Source organism: Paramisgurnus dabryanus, chromosome 21 (assembly GCF_030506205.2).
Source record: "Paramisgurnus dabryanus chromosome 21, PD_genome_1.1, whole genome shotgun sequence".
Classification (NCBI taxonomy): Eukaryota; Metazoa; Chordata; class Actinopteri; order Cypriniformes; family Cobitidae; genus Paramisgurnus; species Paramisgurnus dabryanus.
Window position 1 is genome coordinate 3,298,603 of NC_133357.1, and position 27,468 is coordinate 3,326,070.

General features: G+C 36.7%; 1 protein-coding gene across 2 annotated transcripts; it reads left to right on the plus strand.

The window, feature by feature from the left end:
- Positions 1–27,225, plus strand: lima1a (LIM domain and actin binding 1a). Of its 2 annotated transcripts, XM_065285306.1 has the most exons (11): positions 1–158; positions 2,597–2,740; positions 3,855–3,897; positions 9,706–10,092; positions 18,802–18,856; positions 19,094–19,200; positions 19,342–19,419; positions 21,416–21,461; positions 25,314–25,357; positions 25,538–25,671; positions 25,772–27,225. In XM_065285306.1, the coding sequence occupies exons 2-11, from the start codon at positions 2,619–2,621 to the stop codon at positions 26,667–26,669; spliced, it is 1,914 nt and encodes a 637-aa protein (XP_065141378.1). In that variant the 5' UTR covers positions 1–158; positions 2,597–2,618; the 3' UTR covers positions 26,670–27,225. The 2 variants fall into 2 exon arrangements, with proteins under 2 accessions (XP_065141378.1, XP_065141379.1); XM_065285307.2 differs by lacking the exons at positions 1–158; positions 2,597–2,740; positions 3,855–3,897 and adding an exon at positions 9,137–9,475.
- Positions 27,226–27,468: the final 243 nt, after the last annotated feature.

Genomic DNA, 27,468 nt, shown 5'->3' on the forward strand with positions numbered 1-27,468 from the left:
TTGGCTGAGAGCAGTCAGTATATTTTCTCAGTTACAAACAGTGAGCTTTCAGTGTGTTGAGAGCTTTGAGGAAGAAAGGACAACAGATTAACTTTGTTGTATACACACACAATACTGAAAGACTGCAAGAGGATACTGGACAGAGCACAGATTTTAGAGTATGTATGCTTTTATTGTGTTTAAGAGGCTTTTGTTTGTGTTTTGGCCTAGGCTTGTTTTGCATTTTTAAAGGGCATGCTATGTGGTTTGTTTGCTTTTTGGATTTAAATTGAGCTTCTCATGTTACATCTCAATTGTCTCACAGTCATATGTTTGTATAGATGTTTGTGATCTTAATGGATTGACTTGCTATGCTCTTCAAAAGAGTTCATTCAAATGTTTGTATATTTCATTTTTGTAAACATAAATGTTTAATTTTTTAGTTTTACATTAATTAGTTTAGATTTTATATTTATTAAATATTATTTAAGACCTTTTTGGTGTAAAATAGTGCTAAATGTGAACTAAACCTAGCTAGCCTGTAGCTGAATATGCACATAATGTGCATCACTTGAGAGTTCCCACAGTCATAAAAAAATCTTTTAAATATCAATCAAATAAATTGTGCTTCCTATAGCCAAATAATGACAAATAATAACTGCTAAGCTCATGGAAGGCTCATAGTGAAAATATTTTTGCTCGGATCATTTATTATAAAACCCATAATTTAAAACAAATGATTTTCAAAATCCTAAGCACAAATGTCTGGGAAAGTCATGCAAGTGCATTGGTCTTAATGTCTGGGTGTATTCTTGTTGAGATAAACCAATAAAAACTGAACTCTGGGATGAATCTGACTTATGGGAACTAAGTAGAAACTTGTCTAAGCATGCTGAAGTGTTGGTGTGACCTCTGGGTGAATGTTTCTGCTTCAATGACCCATGAGATAAAACTCTTGTCATTTATAAAGAAGCATATGATGTATTTTACACAATCAAATTTTAAATGGAAGTGCATTTGGGCTGAATCATCAAAGCATAAAACGTTTAATAATCATAAAATTCTGATTTTTAAGAAAGTCTCAGTTTCATTTTGATAGTTTAAAGAAGTTTTGCTTCTGTGTTTCCTCTGGAAAAGTGAAAGTGTATCATTTGTTAAAGTCATATCCAGATGTTTGCATATAATGGAGCTGTAAGAAAAAAGTAATGAGACCATCTGAATTCTTGCTTTTCAAGAGTCTCCTCTTGAAAAATGAGGCAAGATATGTTAGGGTGTTTCTTCATTGTTTTGTGTCACTGTTTCAGGGGGCCTGTGAGTAATCTGAGATCATAATGACTCGCTGTGTCAGCAATTTGAGAGACAGTGATACCAACATTTCAGTTGAGCAATAAAGGTTTCAACTTGCTTGTTTCTGTTCAGATCCTTCAAAACGTGCTTTTAAAGGCTATTTTAATAAAAATACATTTGTATAAAAGGTACTTTATGGCGCCATAGAAAAGAAACCAAAAATGTTTTTTCTTTGGTAACCTTTTAAGCACCTTTATTTTTAAGAGTATGTAAATTGAAGCATTTTACTATGACCTCTTGTTGTGAGCTTTAATAATTCCCTTTATTGTTTTATAAAACTAAAAATGCATTGTTGCTAAACATCTCAGACTGACTTTGAAGTTATTCACTACTTTTAGACCAGAAAGTACATCAATCCACTTCCTGCTTAACAGATTGAAGGATCTCACTTGTGCATGAAGAATTCATTCATGGAGATGTTTCTGCTTGTTTCCAAACAATCTGTTTCCTGTGAAATTTTGTAAGAGCTTTAACAGATTACCATTATGTGCGATAAGAGTATTAGCCACTGTTTCCTGCTTTGTCAGGCAGAAGTCATAGCATGTCTGAACGCTCAGGTGAGCTGATGTCGGTGATGTACTGTGATGTACCGATGACTCATTTCACAAATAAAATTACGAAAGCAAATATTTCCTAAGGGTGTTCAGGTGTTTTTGGGATCTTATGGTTTACGTAATCGTTTTTAGAAGTCATCAGAACATTACATAGAAACAAATGGAAGTATGGGCATTATGTCCCACAAACTTTAATGAGGTGCATGCATCCTGCAATGCTTTTAAGACATTTTTGAAGTTCTCATCAATCTCAGAGTTTAAATGTTGGTACAATTTATGTTTCTACACATTTGAAACCTTTCATATGATTTTTAAACTATCTCAGCAATGTGTCTGTTTTTGGAGAACTTATAAACACATTTTTGGGGCGGTTTCCCAAATCAATTCAGGACTAGGCCTTAGTTATATTATATTAATACATTTAAGCTCTTTTTCCAAACAAACCTGTAAAAAAAATAAACAGTACGCATCTTGAGACAAAAAATGACACTGATATATGTTAAGTACAAAGTGTTTTTAATTAAGGCATGCATTTTAGTCTGAGACTAGGATTAGCTTTGTCCAGGACGGCTCCTTGTTTTAATACTTAATGTAAACAAATGTAGAAGCATTTGTTTTTGTTTTTTTTACTCTAGGTTCACTTTATCCAATTCTGGTTGTTTTCTCGTTTAATATGTTAATGCATGTTAATGATTTTAATTTCTGTTTTTCAACAGAAATCTTACTGAAGAAACCGAGATGGCTGTGAGTTCATTTCATCGTGGACAATGGGCTTCCAAGTCCTTACGTGTAACAGCAAAGGAACTCTCTATTGTTAATGTGCGTGGTAAAAACACAGCCATCGCCGAGCGATTTTCCAAGTAAGCAAATCACAATATTTGCATAACTAAATCTGATGTCATCTGTCTTTCCATTTGTGCTCTCTCACTTACATTTGTATCACTTTAGTGCACTAAATGCTTTGCGTTTCCAATTTTTCTCTAAAGACCTCTTTGTATTCATGCATGTCTGGGTGGTAATGCATCTTATGTAGCCTATTGCATTTTATAAATTAATAGTATTGAATTAAACAGCAAATGACCCTTCTCTTTCATGTCAACACGAGTAGTCAAATTTTTAAGTGACGGGTTTGATTTACAGCAAAATATTTTTCTGCTGGATTCATTAGAAGCATCTTTCTGGCCTCAAATGTTTCCCATGCAGAACAGTTTCTCCATTCATCTGGATCTTCTCTTCCATATAGCTGATGTCTTTTCCAGACTTCATTTTTGGCTTCATCCTCCCCATACATCAAAGCCATGGATTAGATGAGTTTATAATCTGACACTGACCTAACTATTGGCTTACAAATGGAGGCTGGTTTAAGATGAAAGTACCTGTTTAAACCTAGTCCATCTAAAAGTTGTTAAACCCTTCCGGCTAACCAGGCCAGGCTGTTTTATAATACGGAAGAACCGCCCACTTATACTCTGTCTGACTGACATGTAAAGCAACCAATCAGAGTTCGTTTTGTTTTTACTTGCATGCACCTCACTGTGAAACAAGAGCAAAGTAAAATAGCGGAAATATAGGCACTCTGCATCTTTGTATCTTTTCCTTTGAAGCTAATCTATAGTCAAAACAAGCAGTTACATGTCTTTGTGTGAGGCGGTAACTCGTTTATCAAGTTAGTTGAGTAGCCTATTATCATTAAAATCAAGTGAACTGTCTGCTCTCAGATTTTGATTTAAATACCCAGTTTCAGATTTGTTTTGACATGCTTTCCGAAAATTAAACGAAGCAGTCTGTCAGGTTTATTTGTATGCAGTTCCGCATGTGGCCGCTTGAGGCCGCCAGTGTTGCAGTTACGGGCTTATGTTTATTTAAGCCGTGAGCAGCAGACACAAAGAGGTCGACCATTTAAACATATAATTAACCAACATCGTTTGTTAAGATTACAAAGCATGAAGTTGTTTTGTCTTTATCTCATCTCAGGTATCAGAGGGCTGCAGAGGAGTCCAGTTTAGACAAGAAAAAAGTGAGTTATCATCTCCTGTAAGACGTTATGAAGTACCTATAACTGCATGAGCTGTCTGATGTGTGCTTAACTTTCTACGTCTGCCATGAAAAGCCTTGTGCTTTCTGATATGTGAGATTTATATATAATTATGTTCCTATGTATGCATTAAAAGCTTTAAGATCTTTTATATGAATATATATTTAAGAATCTTTAAAAGTTTTGAGTTCTCTATAATATAAATTCATGCAAGTGCCCTTCCTTCTTTTAAAATCTTTATTGTGCTCACTGATGTAAGATAAATGTTTAAGTGCCTTTAACTTTCCTGAAAAGCTTTGAGTTTTTTAATGTGATATATATGATCAAGTACATTTAGTTCCCTTTAAAAGATTTGAGCTTTCTATGTTTTGATATATCATATAAAAAGTCATATCTATCATAACAAACTTAAGCACTGTTTTAAGCTGCTGCTGTTTAGACACGCATGCAGTCAGTCTCAAGTCATTTTAATCCCTATTTAGACGTCTTAATCTGCAGGTAATTCCCATGTGCTTTATATAACCGCTCCTGTCAGTTTGTGTCCTTGCTATGGTGGAGTTTATCTGGAGCCGGACCGCTCGGTAAATACTGAAAACAAACTAAAGTAAATGGTGTTTAAGAGATTGTCTGGGTTAGAGATTAACACAGATGAAGATGTGCAGATTGTGACTTTTTCTGTGGATGAAGGTATGACTTCCTGAAGTAGACTGCGGTGACTTCCTGTCAGCTTGGGGATTTTTGTTGTTTTGTATTTTACTGAGGGTTTCACACTTTCACATAGACTCTTAAAAAATATACTGTAGGTACTAATTTTTTTTTTTTGAAGCAATACCATAGAATAACATTTATAAGAACCATTTATAAAATCTTCAAAAATTCTTTAAATGGTATCTTTTTTTTATAAATGACTTCTCTGTGAGCTTAATTATTTTTAAGAAATGTTTGTGCCCTTATAATCTTGAATCAAAAACCCAAATCTTCTCCCCTCCTTAAAATAATCTCTCTCTATTTTTGGTCACGAGGAATGGTGAGAGGGCGAGGCTCGTGAAAAAATCACAGCAATTAGCAAATAGCAATATGACCCAACTTCCAATTAGCCAATCATTTCTCAATAGACGAATTAAAGTCCCGCCCTACCTCACATTTCAGAAGCCATTTCACTCGGATAAACGTCATGACGGAGACAATTGTTAGTTCTGTTTTATTGTGACTTTAAAGAGTAACTAAACCCCTGGTCAGAGCCTGACTCCACCCACTGGCAATATTTGAAAAATGCAAGAAAAGTGTGCAGACCCCAATGGAGATAGGTGGACGAACTGAGCTCGTACCAAGTGTGATTATGAGAATCGTATCAAGGGCTGGTGAGCTTGAACCTGCTTGCGTAGGATTGTACCGCTTACGTCACGCATTACCGCAACATCCAACAGGAAAATGCAACTGCAGTAGCCACCGTTCAACCTAAAGAGGGCAGCACTCAGATTTTTTTACAACATATATTGTAGCATTGAAACACGTTATACCCAAATGTCAAAAAAGTTACTAAAATCAATGAACAGCACTAATAAAGCCCAATTCTTACAGATCATTAAAGGGGACAGAGAATGAAAAACCATTTTTACCTTGTCTTTGTTGAATAATGGTAGTCTACCCGCATTCACAAACATACAAAAAGTGCTAGACATGATAAACATCTCAGTCTCATAGAAATTCCTCTTTTAGAAATGTCAGCCAGAAAACGGCCCAATCTGAAAAACTGATGCTTATGACATCACAGGCATCTCACTGCCCCTCCACTTTAAAATAATTGGCTACATTTTCTGAGTGGCAGCAAAGTCAGCCAATCAGTAATGAGATTGCAAGTTAAGCCAGTAGGGGGAGCCAAATAGCTGCAAAACCACTTGTTTAAAATCCCCCACCCTAATAGAGCTATCTGAGAGAGGTTTTTAGGAAGCTTCTAAGGCATTACAGACCCAAACAAATTTTTTTTGTCTACATGTCACATCACAGAACAAGGATAAATACCCCGTTCAATCATTCTATGTCACCTTTAACTAAAAAAGTTGGTTTAGGGTTAAGTTACTTTTTAAAGAACCAATTTTTACCTTTTTTATATCTTAAGCTTTGTGTTTCACAGTAGACGGTCTGTGTTTTGAAACGAATGCAGGAGCACATATTTAAGAGGCCGTTTACATGACAATGTTTCAACCGAAACTTTAAAGCAACATTATGTAGTTTTTTACCTTAAAACTTCTTTCTCTAAAATTATTTAAGTAGTGTCGCTGCAACCTGAGCAGCCTCCTAGCGGCTACAACCACACTATAAGTTCGTGTTCAGGTAGGAACTCACAGCCCCGCCTGTTTCTGCATTCACCAGTTCCATCTGCTTAGCCAACAAATTAAAGCGTATTGGTGTATTGCCCTTCCCACTAGGAGGCTTATAAGACGTCAGTATTAACGACACTGGTGAAAGACAATTGCACTTATCAACCACATTGGGGAGCTTGAGATAAAATAAATCGTGTTGCTTTCAACTTTTTTTATGCGATTTGGCTGATCGTTTACGCGTCAACAGCAATTTAAGACTTTTGAAGACTGGTTTCAAAAGGCTAGTTGCTGAAAACAATTCCTTGTCATCTCATGTAAACTACATAAATGCAAATCTGTGATAACGGTGACATCATGCGCATGTGTTAATTCAGTCTATATAGGTTTAAGTGGAAGTAACATAAACAAATGGCTTTTGTGGCCCAAACTTATCTTCTGCTAATGCTGAGTTTACACCAAACGCGGTTTGGGCGTCAAAATCGCGTCTACCGCGCCAGGTTTGCCGCTTGAACATTTTGGATGCATTCGCGCGTGTAGAGCGGAGTAGACGCGCGGAAAAAGCAAGCATTTGACGCGCGTCCGAGGCAAACTCCGCTTCTTGTGGGAGGGGCAACTGCTGTGCGAGTGTCTGTTTGCAAGATGACTGATGTTACTTGTGCATTTATCAAGAGAGTTACCATTTTGTATTGGTTAACCTTACTATGTGGAAAAATAAACGGCGCGGGCAGATAAACGTCACGTGACTCAAAAGTGAAGCGTGTATTACAACTTACCAAGTTGCCCAAAGTCCTTACTGACACTCTTCCAAGCGAGGTCCTTTTTATCCCTGTTTCCTCTATAGAAATAACAACTTGTGTCATATAGCTCCGAGTGACTGCTTGAATGAGTGACTCCGGGCGGGGCTGCCCCCACAGCAGCAGGCAGGCTCCTGATTGGTTAACGCGGCGCGAAATTCCGCCAAAGTTCAAATTTTTCAACTCGGGCGTCAGCCGCAAATTCGCGTGAACCGCAAGATGCACAAAAACAACATTCGCGCTTACCGCGCGTACCGCGCACAACGCTCAATTCGCGCCTTTCGCCCGAGCTTCACGCGCGAAAGAGGCGGAAACGCGTCTTCCGCGCCGCGCCGAACGCCTCTTCCGCGCCGCGGGACCTCCTGACGCGCGTCAACGCGTCTGCACATTGACTTAACATTGAAATCACTCGCGCTTCACGCCTCTACCGCGGTTGGTGTAAACGTACCATAAGAATAGTCTATTTGTGATAACAAGCAAAGTAATTAAAGAGTAACTAAACCCTAAACCTAACTAAACTTTTTTTAAGTTGATGATCTGTAAGAATGGCGATTTATTAGTGTTGGTCATTGATTTGAGTAACTTTTTTGACATTTGGGTATAAAGAGTTTCAATGCTACCATATACTGTATGGTGTAAAAACGTCTGCATGCTCCCCTCTTCAGGTTGAACGGTGGCAACTGCAGTTTAATTTTCCTGTTGGATGTTGCGGTACTGCGGGATGTAGGAGGTACGACCCTACGTAAGCAGGTTCAAGCTCACCACGCCCTTGTTACGATCTCCCCACACCCTTGGTACGAGCTCAGTTCGTCCCCTCTATCTTCTTTGGGGTCTGCCCACTTTTCTTGCAATTTTCAAATATTGCCAGTGGGTGGAGTCAGGCTCTGACCAGGGGTTTAGTTAAATTTACATTATATAAATCATAGCTAAAACGCATCAACTGCTACACTGTGCTAACGTTATTGTGTAAAATGTTAACTACAGAAATCTTGCCTAGCTGTCTCCCCGCACAATGGTGATCCATGCTCGCTGTCTCCCCTTGTATTTAGAAAATTTCTATTTTCAACAAGGTATTTGTTCCAGAGGTCAGTCTGATAAACATACCCAGACTGGAAATTAACTTCGGGTAGGTGTGGTGCGGCAAAGCCTGTGAGTCTAATGAAACCATAGGCATGCGCGATTATAACCAAAACAACAATTTATTACCACTTCTCCAACAAAGTTAACAAAATTTTTGTGCTTTATAGTCAATGGTCACTTAAATTAAAGGGGACATATCACGAAAATCTGTGCTTTTATCAACCTAGAAAATGTGAAAAAAGATCAACTCAGTAACTTAGTTTTGGTAAACCATTCATTGCAAGTATGTGAAAAAAAGTCATTGAAATTTGGTTCCCCTTGTGATGTCAGAATGGGATAATACCGCCCCTTTATCTGCACTATCCAACCACAGCACTGCCATTTTTATTGCAGAGATCAGCTCATTTGCATGTTATGACACACCCAAAATGGCACATTTTTGCTCACACCTACAAAGTGGCAAATTTAACATGTTATTATAAATTAAGCTAAAACTTCACATACAAACTTTAGGGACACCAAAGATTTATTTTACATCTTAAAAAAGTAAACATTGTGAAATGTCCCCTTTAAAAGACCTCATTGTCCCTCTAAACAAAACTGTTTTTGCCGTCTTGACTTTGGATTTATCGTTCTGTAGGAAAATGTGTGTGAATGAATGTAGTGTTTCTTATTTTGCCGTCTACTGGCCTGGTGCATTTAATAAAGCATTGAAGTATGTATGTAAAAGTTTTAAAAACACGCGAAGGAAAACTTTTCAGTTTTATATTTTAACGTTGGTAGCCAAAATTAGCCAGATGTTCTAGCACAATAAGCTTTCCTTTCTAGTGTGGTACTTCTGTGTGGTTGACATTTAGCATTAAACAAAAGTAAATTTCCACTATTGAGATAAAAAAGGTGTGGTGTTGCATGATTTTTTTAATGCACTTGATTTCATGCGGCGCAACAAACTTACCACACATACTCTTTTATAAAAAAGCTGTTTTACTGCAATGCAAAGTTGTTAAAAGTGTTAAAGTATGTAATATGTTTCTTTCTGTAAGTCAATCAAAAAGTGGTTTTAGTTATTTCTGATATATTTCTCATTGTTCTATTTTATTCATGCGAAAACTCACTGAAAGCAGTTTTGGTTCAATTTAAAATGGACAAGGTGTGACACATTACTTCTGTTCTCATACTTTCCCTTTGCATGTTTCCTGTTGTTACTTCCCCCCTCCGATGTTCTTCCTGGTTTATCTGTCCTGTTGTGAGGGGGTTGGCCTAGTTTCTTCCTTCAGATACTTTTTAAAGACTAGCATCTGGTGCATTTTTCCCCTCATTTTCACCAGCACAGTGAGTCTGAAGGAGCCAACAGTTTACCAGGTTTTTGAAGTCTTTCTCTTTCTAACAAACTAACAAATCATTATTTATTCATCTTGGTAGATGTAGTTTAGTTGTAAACATGTGAACTTCTTGACATTATAACTTTTGTCCAGTCTTAAATCACAGAAGAGATCAACAGAGTTCAGAGATGATTGTCTCAAGAATGCAGAAGTTGAGCAACCCCAGGCATCTAGCGAACATTCTTCTGAAAGTGTCTTTGTTCTTTACAGTCTCCGGAGAAATCGACTCCCCCCTTGCGCAACGGCAATCTGAACGTCCTGAAGCAGCTGTGGGAGCAGCCGTCTGCCGTCACCACCGAAACGCAGTCCAGACCTCAGGAGACCCAACGGCATCATTTCACAACCACTTCAGCGGTGAATTCCTCAGACCAATTGAACACCAGGAACCGAGAGCCTTCAGATCTCAACACAGAGCCTGACTCGGTTTACAACTCGTCTGAGCCCCCGTTAGAAAGCGACAGTGACCAGATGATGGAGAAGTGGATGCATAGAGATGTGGAGACTCCTGTGGTGTCCAGCATACCCATTGAGAAGCCAGCCGTGCCTCTTAACAGCCTGAAGATGATGTTTGAGAAAGGGGAAGCCCAACAGAACAAAGTAAGCAGAACGTTGAGAATAATAAATAGATTGGGTTGTTTGAATGATGAGTAATGTAATTTGGTGTGCTCATTGCTTGTTGAAGTCATGTTGGTAGTCACATGATCGTGTGCTTCTTCAGTGACTCTTTACTGAAGCTCCCACTGGGCTTTGTGGATATTTCAGTAGATTCACGGCTTGGCTACACAGCATGCAGGAAAACTTGTGTGTGTCTGTGGGTCAGTAACTTTACACTAAATACACATTTACAAAAAATTTGATAGTTGACTCTTAGAAGGATCTCTTGACAGAAATGCAATATAATATACATAACTATATTATCAGTGGTTAAAGACTTTATAAAATGAACTTTATTGTTTTTATTACCTTAGAATGAGCCATTTTATCTACATACATCACAGGTCTCCTTACATGGAAGTTGCCCTAAATGGATAAACTGTTATACAGACCACATTTTGTCACTACGTTGTCTCAGACATTGATATGTTTGTCCTGTGACAGCTACCGTACTAGTGTTTCAAAATTGATGTTGATTGCAATTCGCAATCTCACCACTCGAAGCCGCTAAAACACATTAAACACATTTTAAAGAGCCGTCTAGTAAAGAATTAGTCCATTTCCAGATAATTTACTCACCCCCATGTCATCCAACATGTGAATGTCTTTCTTTGTTCAGTCTAGAAGAAATTATGTTTTTTGAGGATTTTTCTCATTTTAATGGACTTTAATGGACTCCAACACTTAACAGTTTTAATGCAGTTTAAAATTGCAGTTTCAAAGGACTCTAAACGATCCCAAATGAGGCATAAGGGTCTTATCTAGCGATACGATTGTCATTTTTGGCAAGAAAAATAAAAAATATGTACTTTTAAACCACAACTTCTCGTCTTCCTCTGTCCTGTGATGCGCCAGCGCGACCTCATGTAATACGTCATCACATCAAGAGCTCACGGAGGACGTATGCGAAACTACACCCCAGTGTTTACAAGTGTGGACAAAGAGGACCGTTCAGACGTTGTTGTATGTGGAATGATACTAATTAATGTCTTTGTGTCAGTTTATTGTTTAAAACGGTCCGCGAATGTGCGTTTTATATATGTAACACGTGACATTTCGACGTCATTACGCAATTACGTGAGGTCGTGCTGGCGCATCACACGAACGGAGGAAGAAAATTTGTAGTTTAAAATTGCATATTTTTTATTTTTCTTGCCAAAAATGACAATTGTTGTGCTAGATAAGACTCTTATGCCTTGTTTGGGATCGTTTAGAGTCCTTTTTTTAAACTGCATTAAAACTGTTAAGTATTGGGGTCCATTAAAGTCCATTAAAATGAGAAAAATCCTGGAATGTTTTCCTCAAAAACATAATTTCTTCTCGACTGAACAAAGAAAGACATCAACATTTTGGATGACATGGTGGTGAGTAAATTATCTGGATTTTTTTAAGAAAATTGACTAATCCTTTAAAGAGATACTCCAGCTAAATATCACAATTACACCATAATTTAATCACTTTCAAGCAATCCGTGATACACATGTCCCTCATCTTTCAGACGAAAACATTTGAAGTTATTTTAGTAAATGTTCATGTTCTTCCAAACTTTATAATTGTGGAAAACTGGGATCAGTGAACAACTTCTGACTTTAAACTCCAAAAAAGTGCATTCATCCTTCACAGAAGTAATCCACACGGCTCCAATGGATAAATAAAGGTCTTCTGCAGGTAATTGATGTGATTTTGTGAGGAAATTTTCCATATTTCAAACTTTATAAACTGTAATAACTTGCTTCCGGTAACGATGGCATCTTGGATTCATGCGATCCGCAAGTTTTAGCATATTGAGCATTGTTTGCCATGTGAGTCAAAGATGGCGTTGTTACCTGAAGCTAAGTTTATAAAGTTTAAAATATGGATATTTTTCTTACGAAATCACATTGATTACCTGCAAAAGACCTTTAAAGGCAGGGTGCGTGATCTTTGAAAGCCAATGTTGACATTGAAATCACCTAAACAAACACGCCCCTACCCCAATAGAATCTGGACCTTCTTTTGATAGACCCGCCCCACACATACGCAACCTAGGCAATGATGTCTATGATGATGGCAATGGTGTGAAAAATCACACACCCCACCTTTAATAACCCCTTGGACCCATGTGGATTTCCTCTGTGAATGTTGGATGCATTATTTTGGGCTTCAACGTCAGAAGTTTGTTTTCTACCATTATAAAGCTTGGAAAATACATTTATTAAAATAACTCCAAATGTGTTTGTCTGAAACATGATGGACATCTGTATCTCAGATTGCTTAAGGGTGAATAAATCATGGGGAAATTTTGATATTTGTCTGGAGTTACGCTTAGAGTTACAGTATTTATTATATTCACTTTAGTCAATTTGAATTCAGCTCACATTGTTTTTTGGGATAGTAAAGTCGTCTCCATCGAATCCCCATTTAAAAATCTAATCATAAGTACTAGGTTATCTGGATACTTTTCGAATACTATGAAGACATGCTACTCGCCTTGCATAATGATTTTCGTCTACTATTAAGTATGGAAGTAGGGGATTTCGGACGCAGTGTACATGTTCAAAATAAACTCGGGCTTCAGAAGACACAACGGAGTATTGTTTCCTACATGAACTAAAGAATTGTGCCAAATGTTTCATCTGGAAACAAGAAAGATGTTTTGATGGAGCGTGGGTGGAAGAAAGGGAATTGAAAAGTGTTTTTTTATTGTCCTCCCAACAAACCATCATCCCAACACGCAATGAATAATACTCCATTCGACCAAAGTTAGTGGCTTTTACTGGCGACACTTGTATCCCAAACGACTTACAAAGCCTTCAAGATGCATTTTTTATCAGTCTGTGTGTTCCCTGGGGATCAAACCCATGGCATTTGCCTTGCAAATGCAATGCTTTACCACCTGATGTACGGGAACACTACACTACAAATGTTTCAGACTAGAGGAACGCTCAGTCTTAACCCTGTTTAATCACTTAGAAGATCTTCCAATCATCTGACAAGGATGAGACATCTCTCTCTCATTGAGACTCTGTTTGCTGCTTTTGCTGGCGGCAGATGATGTCATGAGATAAAACTTCACATGATCACCACCGTTTTCTCTCTCCTTTAACCTGAGGGATGGTCACGAGGGAGCAGGACTCATGAAAGTCTCCACTGTTTAAAAAAAAAATCTGCTGTAAAGAGAAACATCTCATATGGAAATTGAATATGACCTGAATAATGACGTGTTTTAACAAGTTGTTAATGGTAGCTCAGTACGATCTGTTTGGTAGATGAATTTCATAAGCAACTGAAGTTTTGCAAGCCAGGATGTTTCATTACTCATCCAGACACATCATTGGTTATATATCGATGTGATTTACGATATTGAGACATGTAGCATCATTACAGGTTAAATGACACACATCAGAAGATTGAATGTGTCATATTGACATTGTGCAGCGAAAACCTTTTTTAGGATTAATTTGAGGAGTTTTGGTAGTTCTTTCATTCTCTCATTGTTTATGTGTTGTTGCAGATGTGACTCATTTTTCAGTCAACACAAATGGGAAGTTATAGTCCGTGTAGAGTCATTTCAGAGAATTGTTTCTAAACGCATTATAATTTGCTTTATAAATGTATTGCTGAAAAACGTTACAAAGACTGTGAAGTATGTAGTACTGTATTGTGGAGTTACACCATTAAACAGTTTTTCCACATTTCTGTATTCAGGGATGTTTGGGTGGGGCTAAAACGGTGGCTCAATGAGACACTGAGCATAGCCCCCTCAGCTTTCCTGTGGGTGGGCGTGGTTTTAGCACCGACAGCCGACACGCCCACAGCGTTTGAGAGAAGAGAATCCTGTTTTTCCAAGTTTTTTTTAAACTTATTTTATTTATTTGGTAATTATTCCAATTTGGCTGGCCAGTTAATAACAAATTTTTCTGACTTTATATACCTGACTTTACAAGGACTTTAAAGGCACAATATGTAAGTTTTTGCCACCAAAGGTCGTATTTTCTAAACGATAACAAAGGTGATGCTTGACAATGTTACGAAGGATACTAAAACAATAGATGTCTCTTTTTCTGTGAAGTTCTAGGTTGTCGCAAAGCTCTCTCCATCTCGAAAAAACCCCCGCAACTTTGTTTTATTACCCAATTTGTCATTTGTTTATGTTTTTTGAGTTTTCTGTACTCGCCAATGAATAATCGAGATCTAGGGTTACTAAATGACACAACAGTGGCATGCAAGATGCTATATCCACAACATCCACGTTTGTCCACTAGGGGTGTAAGAAATCTATATTTTGTCCGGCAATACTGTGTTGATTCTAGACAACAAAATCAAACAATATCGATATTTTACAACACTGCAAAAAATGATTTTCTTACTTACTATTTTTGTCTTGTTTTCAGTAAAAATATAAAAAAATGTTTTTTCTTGATGAGCAAAATATGTCTAGTATTTAGACCAAAAATATAACATTTTAAGTGAATTTGTGCTTTAAACAAGCAAAAAAATCTGCCAATGGAATAAGAAAAAAATTCTTAAATTAAGTGTTTATGAGAAAAGTTAAAAAAAACTTATTTTAAGAAAAATTTTCTTATTCCATTGGTAGATTTTTTTACTTGTTTTAAAGACTAATCTACTTAAAGTTTATATTTTTTTGTCTAAAAACTAGACGTATTTTTCTAGGTCATTTTGCTCATCAAGAAAAAACATCTTAATTTTAAGAGTATTTTTGTCTTGTTTTCTGTAAAAATATCAAAAAATTAAGTAATAAAGTATTTTTTTCCAGTGAAATAGCTACACTGCAAAAAATGATTTTCAAGAAAAAAAATTCTTAGTATTTTTGTCTTGTTTTAAGTAAAAATATCTAAAAATTCTTAAATTAAGATGCTTTTCTTGAGGCACAAAACGACCAAAGAAAATAAGTCTAGTTTTTAGACCAAAAATATCATATTTAAGTGATTTTATGCATAAAACAATGGGGTAAGCAAATTTTTCTTGAATGTTTCTTGAATTTAGTGTTTAAGAAAATTTTAAGATTTTTTTTGCTTACCTCATTGGGAGATTTTTTTTTTTTTTTTTTTTTTGCTTGTTTTCTGCACAAAATCACTTAAAATTGATATTTTTGGTAAAAAAAACTAGACTTATTTTCTTTGGTCATTTTGCTCATCAAGAAAAATCATCTTAATTTAAGAATTTTTAGATGTTTTTAATGAAAACAAGACAAAAATACTAGGAATTTTTTTTCTTGAAAATAATTTTTTGCAGTGCAGGAAGAACTGGCCAAGGGTGTGCCGCAATGTTTTTTGCTAAGGTTTGCATATGGTGATGTGTTCTCAATGACAGCTTTCCTAAAATTATATCCCATTATATTCCTATATCCCAAATACGGCAACATCATATTGCATCGCAATACCTCTATCATGATATGTATCGTATCGCAAGATTCTTACAGATAGTCATATTGTCCACGTGTTGCCATAGTTTCTACAAGCGGAAACCAAGGATAGTGCGTAGTGATTTTTCTTCAATGATACACAATGACAAGGGACGAGACGATATTTAAAATAGGAATTTAAAAATCATTGGAAACTTTTGGAATAATGTAAGCACACAACTGCATGAAATATATCACACTGTGCCAGTGGTTTTGTATATTTTATTACACAATCTTACACATTGTACCTTTAAAAATAAAGGGTCTAAAAGAGTTAAGTCTATTAAATATAGTGCAGAATAAAAAATAGTTTTGAAAAACATTTAAAAGTAAAAGTTATTATATTTATATGACACTATACAGGGAAAGATATAAAGGTTGTGCATATCCATCATGTTTTGGTCCTGTGATAACAAAAGGACGCTCCTCATTTTTGTCAGCCCGTGGCTCAGATGTTCAATCTTTTGTGCGTTTTGGATTAATAGAGGCTCTTTTGTCTGGGCCCCGTGCCTCCTGCGGCCGTTCTGCCATCAGCTTTTGTACCATGTTTATTTCCCGCTCATCTTGTGTTAGCACACCAGCCTGCAGACGACCAGCCGGCCGGTTCCCCCTGAGCCCCACCGATGGTTAATCCACAGTGGGGGGTGGGATAGTTTCAGCCCCCTTTTGGATTTAAAGGCTCAAGCAGCTGCCCTCATCGCCCCTCAAACCCCACCCTGTCAGCCCCCACCCCACACACTCCTGCTGTTGCCAGCAAAACACTGGCATGCTCCCCGACTCTAATCTGCTCTGTGAGCGCTGCCGGGCTTTAGTCAGACAGACATCGCTCTCGGTAAATCTCCAGGAATCGCTGTGGATTCTGTCTGTCTGGTTTGAATAGGTAAGGCATGCGGCTTTCAAATTGGTATGGTTTGATTTTTAGAAACTGTCTCTTCTGTGGGTTGATGTCAGTTGGTTTCATGTTTCATTATTTTCGTGGGAACAATGACGCTGCACATACTGTAGCAGACTTTTGCAAAGATGTGTTTGTACTGAGGTTCATCACCATGTTGAAGAACATTTATATGGTTGGGACAGGGTTTTGTAGCTCTTTGTGTTATTCCTAGATGTTTAAAGTAATATGACTAATGCAAAATGGCAATATAATAATTTAATTGATAATGTTATTGTTGGAAAGCGAGTAGAAACAAATACCAGAAATCCATCTGTGACACAGGTTTCCCAAATATTTACTATAGTATACTGTATTAAACTTCCTAGATACTGTATAGTATCGAAGCTTACCATTGTATTATTTACTACTGTTTATCAATTCACAATACAAGAGTCAAGTCGGTTTATTTATATATCTCTTTTGTATTGTATTTGCATTATATATGTTGCAATCTTTCAAAACTGGAAAATTATTAAATATATAGTAGGGGACACCGGGTCACAACCTAACACTTTTTGTTTTTTGCTCAATCATTCAAAAAATATTTGAGTTTGATTAATTATTTTTTTACCCATCTCTGCTACAAATGAACATTTGAAGTTTGTTTCTAGTACTTACCATTTTTGGACAATTACACAAAACATGACAGAAGTGCAAACGTTACAACTTACCCCATACAGTAGGTGGGGTTAATTGTAATAGGCAGGGGGGTAGTTGTAACACTTGCTAAAAATTAAGTTTGCAGGCAATATTTCAATACAATATACTTAAAGTGGATATTGTTTATATGTCTGTCTATAATAGGTATCCACACTGTATTCTTTTATTCAGCCCTTTTATAACAATAGTTCAATTATAAATGAACACAAATGTGTAAATATGTGAGAAAAAGCAGCACAATTATGACCAAAACATTTTTTTTATATGTTACCCAGTCTGTAATCAAATTTTGAGATAATGAGCATCAAAGTCTGATTTTAGCCATTCATTTCATTATGATTTCAATCTTTGATGTGATCTTATTCAATCAATATTAAAGATATAAAGAAAAAAATATTTGACACACGATTTTTGATAAGACAGGCACATTTATTTTATTAGCAGCCAGCAATCATTCGTGTGTAGCCTATTTAAAACAACGGCAAGAATTACGCTAACGTTAGCGGTTTTCATATGGTAAGTGCTGAGTGGTTAGTTGTAACACAGTGTTACAATTAATCCCGCTGGCTCAAAATATTTTCAAGCCCACCAAAAAAGTTGCTAAGAGCTGCAGACATATTTCAAAACGATGCTGTGTTTTAGTCAACAAGACACTGATTAATATGACCTAGCATTGGATTTTGTATCTTACACAACCAAGTTAGAAACCGAAAAAAACTTATGATGAAAAAATTTACATGCATGCCACCAAAACACTCATCATCAATAACTCTCTAAAAACATTATACATTTCCAATAATTTGCGAGAGATCATCTTTTGGCAGCGTTAAAAAAAATACCAGAAAAACGAAACGCTCAACCTTGTGCAACAACGTAAACAGTCCGTGTTACAACTACTAACCCCGCGTTAGTTTTTGCCCCGCGCACCCCTATATAAAATTTGGAATTATTGAATGACTTTGCAATGTATCGCCTTACATTGTCAGTTAAGCAGCGCCATCTGATACTGTCTCGTTTATACAGGTGCTGCAGCTCCCCCTTGTGTTTTTTAGAGAGATGTGCAATCATTGCGGTGATCTGAAATCATCGCAATGAGGTCAAACAATCGTGTTGAGACGATTATTTAATCATTGTGAGAGCCCTATATACAGAACACTTATATAAACTACAGTATACAAACATTTTTCAAATGGTTTATCTTATGCGAAAGGTTTGTACAAATAAACTCATGCCGTCTATTGCAAAAGATTTTATTACGTTTATGCATTTGGCAGACACTTTTATCCAAAGCGTTTTATCACGTCTGTTGTCTGGGTTCAAACTCATGATCTTTTGTGCTGCTAATGCAATGCTCTACTACAGAGTATGATTTTACTCATGTATATCTTATTAGCTACATGCGTCACACAGGGTCTGGTTGTTTTAGTCTTCATGTGTCCGATCACAAGTCAGTGTGATGGTGAATTGAGGCTGTATTGTGGTTGTTTTGGGATGGTGTACTGTAGTAAAGCCAGACACCGGTCTGTCTGAGAGCTTATTAGAGGATTATCGATGCCAGACGTAGTAAAGGTGGATGGATAGAGCAGAAGAAACATTTCAACTTCAATTTTCAATTTATAATCAATATACTTCATGAATGTGTTTTACTGTTTAGGTGTCCAAAGAGCCTGGAGACGATAGCTTCGACAGTATGGAATCAAGAGACAAAGGTACTAAACAATACACACCAACTGGTGTATTTTTGTTAAACAATCAACTTCCAACACATCCTAAACTTCCTGTTTCCTTTTGCAACGCTGTAATACCGTAAGTGTCAGTTTTCTGGAAAGTGCTGAAAGCCATTTCTGTGGAAATTCCCGCTTGCTGACCTTGTACCTCTCATTTTCCTGGCTCATGTCTTTTTATTGTAGTGTCTGATTTGACACTTTGCTTTTTGTGATTCGCAGAAATGTTCGAGTCCGAAGCCAAAATGGTGGAGTCTACCCCTCTCAGGGACCGGATGGCCATTTACCAGGCAGCTGTGACCAAACTTGATCTCTCTTCCTCCCCCACGGTGAGCATCTACACTTCCCCTTACTGCCATAAATCACTGCCTGACCGTTGTCACTTTATTAAATCTAATAGATTCACTCAGTTGTGTGGTTTATTGAATAACATACTCGCCGCTGACCTTTTGTTTTTACCGTTTGGGTAGAATGAACCGGCAGACGGTGAAGTCCGCAGTCACGGCGGGAAACAGAAGGAAAATGTGCCACCGATCTTTACCGATGTGGTGAGTACGCTTACTTTCTTAGCACAGGTTGATGGTCTTAAAGGGGACATATCATGAAAATCTAACTTTTTCCATGTTTAAGTGCTATAATTGGGTCCCCAAGGCTTTTATCAACCTACAAAATGTGAAAAAGATCAACCCAGTAACTTAGTTTGGCAAACTCTGCAAGCATATGAAAAAAAAATGTTATTCAGATTTGCTCCCTTTGTGACATAGAAAGGGGATCTTATTATAACATGATTTATAATATCCAACCACGGAGAGAGATCAAAAATAATTGATAGCAAAGTTGAGTTTTAATTTCAGCAAACCACCATCATTGCGATCAGTTTTGGATTTCATCAGCTCATTTACATTTAAAGGGACACACCCAAAAATGGCACATTTTTGTTCACACCTATAAAGTGGCAATTTTAACATGCTATAATAAATTATCTATGGGGTATTTGAGCTAAAACTTCAAATACACACTCTGGGGACACAGAAAACTTATTTTACAATTTAAAAAAAATCTCTCAAAATGTCTCCTTTCTCTGTTAATTAAGATAAAACATTTGCATAAAAGAAGTGTTCCTGATGAGGTTTTACGTTAAACGTGATTATCCACTAGATGGCACACTTTCCCAATTTATGAAAAAACTGAAGCAAATTTTTGTTTACCAATTTTAAACTCTGTGTATGTTTCGATAATCGTTCTGAATCTGATCTCTATCAAAATTCCTTCACAAAAAACAATTATGTCAGCTTTTTGCTATTGTTTTTTTTTTTAAGAAAAATACCCATATTTAAGAGTTTATAAGCAGAGAAAAAATATAAATAGGATAAAAAAAAAAATTCCTGTTTGTTTGTTTAAAAGCAGAGGGTCTGTTCTTTCATTTGATATATTTGTATGTTTATATATTTTTAGAAGAACATTTTCCTGTAAGGCAGTGTTTCTCAAACTTTTTCAGCCCAAGGACCACTTTATCTTCCAATTTTTTTCTGAGGACCACCTAACAGAATCCCACTCTAACACTCAACAAAATTGAGTTTAAGTTTAATATGCAACTGTTTCAAGTCAAAAACTAATTTTTTTTAAACAAATGCAATGCTATGTTCAGAAATTATTATATGAATTTTATTTCATTTGAAAAAGTAAATGTTTATATTAAGCCGCAACTCATTTCACAACAAACTGCACATGTGAAAAAAAATGCAATAAAACATACTATAACAGCCTAGGTCCCACTTAATGTCATTCCAAAGAGCCATTCATTTAAAACTGAGGTGGTGGGTAGATGAAGTCTATGGTTGTAACTATGGTAACAATAAAATACTGGAAAAAAATGTTCCCCTTAATGTCCAAAATCACTGAAATTACAGGTATTTTACACATGATCAAAAACTAGTACATTACAAAACTAATAGATCTGTGGATTTTGGCTGCTTTCAGTTGACGCTTGATCTTTTCTTTTGACTCCTCTTTGGTTTAGCCACCGATCCATTTTTACGTTATTAAAACAGAAAGGCAAGAACTGATATCACAGTTACGCAAGTGCATTAAAAATCTACTTAAGTAAGTGACGATTGTATAAACACTTGCCTAGTTTAGGTCATCGGCGGACCACTGGGGGGGTTTGGCGGACCACTAGAGAATTACTGCTGTAAGGCATTTTGTGAAACTTTTGTGAAAAAAAAATTAAAATGCTGGCGGGGAATGAGTTAATGTGCATATTACTTCAACTACCAAAATCTGTCAGTTTTTCATTAAAATATAATAACTTGCCCTGCATCTGAAACATCTTTACTCACCACCAAGCCATTTTATTTTTAAACCCCTCCCTATCGACCACCTGCCCTGTGTTTTATTCTCATTCAATATTGTGCGTAATGCACTCAAAGTCTCGTTTCAAAAGTGAAATTGGTTATGTTGTCATTTCATGTTGACTTAAAAACGGTGTATAATTTGTACCAGCACTAGCATGTCTGTCTTACTGGGCTCTTTGTGTGTTTGCAGGCCTCTGAATCCAACACTGTGAAAAGTCCCACTACAGACAAAAATGGTGAGTTTATGCTTGGTGGTCTCGCACAACAATACTAACTTAAGGCAATTTTTACACCTTTAATTTAGAGGCTCTTTGAAAGGTATTAAGGCGCGTTTTGGTTGATCGGATTACAAGTGGACGACGCTACACTGCAAAAACTGATTTTCAAAAAAAAAAATCTTAGTATTTTTGTCTTATTTTCAGTAAAAATATCTATAAATTCTTAAATTAAGATGCTTTTTGATGAGCAAAACGACCCAAGAAAATAAGTCTAGTTTTTAGACCGAAAATATCAAATTTAAGTGATTTTGTGCATAAAACAAGCAAAAAAAAAATCTGCCAATGGGGTAAGCGAAATATCTAACAAAAATTCTTAAACACTTAATTCAAGAAAATTTCAAGAAACATCTGCTTACCCCATTGGCAGATTTTTTTTTGCTTGTTTTATGCACAAAATCACTTAAATTTGAAAAACTAGACTTATTTTCTTGAGTCAATTTTGCTCATCAAGGAAAAGCATCTTAATTTAAGAATTTTAAGATATTTTTACTGAAAACAAGAGAAAAATACTAAGAATTTTTTTGCAGTGAGGTGCAAATGGGGTGTAAACGTTTGAAGCTTATCCGCTCTCGACCACTCTCCAATACATTTGAACAAATGCCTGCTACACCACAAAAGCAATCCGGTCGAATGTGTTTTTGACTTCCTCTGAATGTGGTCTAAAGTGGATGAGCTCAAAAGTTTTACACCTCGTTTACACCTGTATTTAGCGTCGTCCACTTGTGATTCGATCAACCAAAACGCATCTTAATACCAGGTGTAAACGGCCTCCGAAGGAGACACACCAGTTCACACCTGGTCTCTTTTATCCAAGACCACTTCGGTCCTGATGACAAGGGGAGGGTCTATGGGCGTGTATGTGCTTGTGTTGTTAGTAAACATGCTGCGCAATGTTTTTACGTGTATATGTTAGAGCTTTCTCTGATCTTTAGAGCATTGGGCAACTTTTACACACTCGCAAAAAAAAAAGGCGGAGAACACATCAATGATAGTCTAAAGACGGCGTTGAACACTGGGTTAGTGCTAGAGGTCAAGACCGATAAAAAACATTGTGCTCAGTATATCAGACATTAGATGAATGGGCAGAGAGTAGGCAAACTTTTGTAGATATACCACAAAAGCAATCCGGTCGAATGCGTTTTCGACTACTTCTGAATGTGATCAAAAGTTGATGAGCTCAAAACACCTAACACCCCACTTACACCTGTATTCAGCATCGTCAACTCTTGTTCGACCAAAGCGCATCTTAAAGGGACAGTTCACCAAAAAGTGAATTTATTCGCCCTTGAATTGTTACAAACCTGCATGAATTTCTTTGTTCTGCTGAACACAAAAATATTTTGAGCAATGTTTGTAAGCAAACAGTTTAGGAGCACCATAGTATTTTGTTTTCCTACTATGGAAGTCAGTAGTGCTTCTGTTTGATTACAAATATCTTCCTTTGAGTTCAGCTGAAGAAAGAAATGTATACTTGTTTGCAACAACTTGTAGGTTAGTAAATAATGACATAATTTTCAATTTTGGATAAACTTTACCAAAGTGTAAACATGGCCCTAGTAAGTATTACTCCTATTCAAACCATGAATTCTTAATCCAGTATATTTAATTATTATATTTAAAGTATTTAAACTATTGGAGAGACATAAGGCACTTACATAACACCTAACTTGTCTGCTTGTAAAACATGAGTATAGTGGATCAGCCAAGGTCATAGGTTTTCTTCTCAAATAACAATCATACATGTAACCTTTGAATGCAACTACCTACCATATGGAAAATATAAAATTTACATTTTACATATTTGCATTTGGCAGACGCTTTCTCAGAGTAACATACAGTGCAGTCAAGGTACATTTTTATCAGTATGTGTGTTTTCTGGGGATCGATCTTATTACCTTTGCAATGCTAAAACAATGGGTCTCATTCACTACCGTAATAATTGCGTACATTTTATGTATTTATATGCACACTTGAACTTCTCACGAAACCTTTCTGTTAATTCACAACACGTGCGTACGCACATGAATTTGTTCTTATACTTGTTCTTACGTTAGTGAATTTGGGAGGTTTTGCTGTCGCTGGAGGAAGCGAGTGCTGTCCACCGACCAGAGTAACATTAAATAATTATTGTATGCGTTAAGAAATATGCCATTTAATTAATATGACGCACATCTGTATCTAAAATAAAACGGGAGATCAAGTGATTGACGTTTGGACTTTGGCGTGAAGATTTGTCATTGCGTGAATCATCTTTATATGTGTAAAAAATAAGTTGGCTATAATATAATGTGTATAATAATAATAATAATAATAATAATAAAAATAATAATAATAAAGATCATGTATAATAATATTATAAAATATAGTCATCTACATTTTATATATCAACATTATTATAAACATTATATTTGATGATAGTGTACGTGATTATTGCGTACGAGTGGTTTTAGGTTTTCTTGGATTTTTGTGTACATTTAGAAGAAAGTTTGATATGAAAGTTTTTGTTGAATTATGATTTGTTCTTGAAAACATTCGTACGCACATCCCATGCACAAATGCTTACACATGCTTACCGAATGAACCAGTAAAGGGATAGTTCACCCAAAAATGACCTCATGATCTATTTACCCTCAAGCCATCCTCAATGTATATGATTATCTTTTTTAGACCTATACAATTTAAGTTAAAGGATTAGTCAATTTTCTTAAAAAAAATCCAGATAATTTACTCACCACCATATCATACAAAATGTTGATGTCTATTTTTGTTCAGTCGAGAAGAAATTATGTTTTTTGAGGAAAACATTCCAGGATTTTTCTCATTTTAAATGGACTTTAATGGACCCCAACACTTAACACTTAACTTAACACTTAATAGTTTTTTCAATGGAGTTTCAAAGGACTTTTAAACGATCCCAAACAAGGCATAAGGGTCTTATCTAGCGAAACAATTTTCATTTTTGACAAGAAAAATAAAAAAGTGCACTTTTAAACCACAACTTCTCGTCTATCTCCGGTCCTGAAAGCGCCAGTGCGACCTACGTAATATGTCATCACGTCAAGAGGTCACGGATGATGTATGCGAAACTCCGCCCCAGTGTTTACAAGTGTGGAAAAAGAGGACCGTTCCTACGTTGTTGTATGTCGAATGATACTAATTAATGTCTTTGTGTCAGTTTATTGTTTAAAATGGTCCGCAAATGTGCGTTTCTCACATGTCACCTTTCTACGTCACTACGCATTTATGTGAGGTCGCGCTGGCGCATTCAGGACCGGAGATAGATGAGAAGTTGTGGTTTAAAAGTGCATATTTTTTATTTTTCTTGTCAAAAATGACAATTGTTTCGCTAGATAAGACCCTTATGCCTCGTTTGGGATCATTTAAAAGTCCTTTGAAAAAACTGTTAAGTGTTGGGGTCCATTAAAGTCCATTAAAATGAGAAAAATCCTGGAATGTTTTCCTCAAAAAACATAATTTCTTCTCGACTGAACAAAGAAAGACATCAACATTTTGGATGACATGGTGGTGAGTAAAGATTTTTTTTAAGAAAATGGACTGATCCTTTAAATAAAAAAATGTCCTGGCTCTTCCAAGCTTTATAATGGGAGTAAATGGTGCTTCTGATTTGAAGGCCAAAAAAGTCTATCCATCCTTCACAGAAGTAATCCACAGGCCTTCTGAGGACATTTTGTAAATTATGGGGTAATTTTAATTTTTGGGTGAACTATCCGTTTAAGCTACACTATTTCAAGTTCTCTATAATGTTTAATGTGTTGCATTATTAAACGCCGCATACCTCTCTATTTTTAGGTTCTGTTGTGAGTCCCGAACAAAACCAGCCTAAAGCTGTTAGGGTGAGTATAAAAGTAGTGACCCCTGTCTGTGAAATCCAGGCTAAAGTTTTATAATCTACTGATTTTATAATGATATTTTCACCGAAAATTCTTCTTTACATTATGAAGGATGATTAAAAACTGTATGTAGACTTTATAGCTTTAACTTATACATTTGTATATTTTTTTTTTTATTCACAGAAGTTTCGTTTGCCTGCTCGTGAAACCTGCGTGATGTGCCTTAAGACTGTGTACCCTCTTGAAAAACTTGTAGCCAACCAGCAGATTTACCACAACACCTGCTTTCGCTGTGCCTACTGTAACACTAAACTCAGGTAAAGCCCAGATAAAATGTATAGTTTTAATATACTGGAAGTCACTTTGGATACGAGTCTAACCTTCTCCGCTTGTGTTTTGCTGCCCTCTTCCGGTTAGTCTGGTGAACTACGCCTCTTTGCACAACAACGTCTACTGTAAGCCACACTTCTGCCAGCTGTTCAAAGCCAAGGGGAACTACGATGAAGGTTTCGGACACCGACCCCATAAGGAGCTTTGGGAGGTTAAAGGCGAAGGACCTGATGAGCCGGAAAAGTTGGCGTCGACTCCCGAAACCACCTTGGTAGAAGAGTCTCCCCTGGTTAAAGTTAACGTTCTCACGGCCAGTCTGGAGACACGGGCCCAGGCCGGCTCCGAGAGGTCGGATAAGCCGCTGGAGATGGGACGGCTGAAAATATCCTGGCCTCCGCAGACAGATGGGGAAAGCACAGGCCAAGTTTCCGGGCCTGCCGATGCTGTCAAACCCATTCGCCCGAAATGGCCTCCAGAGGGCGACAGCGTATTAAGCAACACGGAAATCTCTGATCTTCCAAAGATTCGCAGGAGCGTCTCTCTCAAAGAAAGAAGCAAACCTTTTTCCATCTTCAGCACTGCTTCTGTGCCGGTGACTCCATCCCCCAAATCTCCATCAAACGAAAAAAAAGATGCAGAGGAAATGTCACCCGTTTCTTCAACCACAGACACCGTCATCTCTTCAGAGGACATGACTGAATTTAACCAATCAGAAGAGGAGGAAGAAAGCGGACAGGAAGTCACAGGAGGGCAAGATGATGATGAGGAAAGTATGGAACACGAGGAAGTGTGTGACGACAAGGATAAGGATCTTTCCAGCCCCCAGAGTGAATCCGGATCAGATTCCCAGCTGAAACAGGCCTCTCAGGATGTGGGCTTTTGGGATGGAGAGGAGGCCGAGGAAGATGGAGCTGATGTTTCTGTGGAGGACCTCATCAAGAGAAACCGTAATTACGATGAGGAAGAGGAAGATGATGTGGTCTGAAGTCGTACAGAGTAAAAATAGCTGTTTTCCTTCTTTAGAAGCGCAGGTATATTTTTGTTTTCATTGTCTTATGTGCAATCTTTGTTTTCTTCATGTGCCTATAAATGTATGTAAATAAACAGCTTGTAGTTGTCAGGTCCTTTCTCTAGGCAATACAGTGGCTTTTTTCAGCATATCCTCAGAAGTGTAGTTTTATGACCTTTTATTCATTTGGTACTTTTTCTATATTCTTTTATACGTTGTAGATTCTTTTATGCTGCTGATACTCATTTGCGCAAGATTGTTTTTTTAAAAGCTTTTTCACAACGCTTATCCTAGCGAGAACTTTCAGTTTACACCGATGTTGTTGGGGACAAGCGGGCTATGATGACTGCTGTAATGCACTTGGGATTTGCTTTTGTATGTTAAACAACTCCTGGCTGTACCACTTTTGATTGGATTGGCAATTTTTGAATGTTTATTGCGAAATGATATTTAATTGTGTTTTAAATGTTATTTTTATCATGGGACCAAATATCTGGAAAACTTTTTTCAAATAAATTGACTGTGCCAGAAAGCTGTATGTTTTAATTATTCCTCTAAACAAATTGTTTGTGTTTCGAAAAGAATGGAGACGGCCTGTCGGTCACCGTTACAAAATATTGTGCACGCAGAAGATAACAACATTCATGGGGGTGTACAATTGAATTATGAAAGGGAACATTGGACCCAATGCAAAGTCTGTGGTAATAATTTATTTATTAAAGTAATAGTTAACCCAAAAATAAAAATTGTGTCATCGTTTTCTCATCCTCATGTT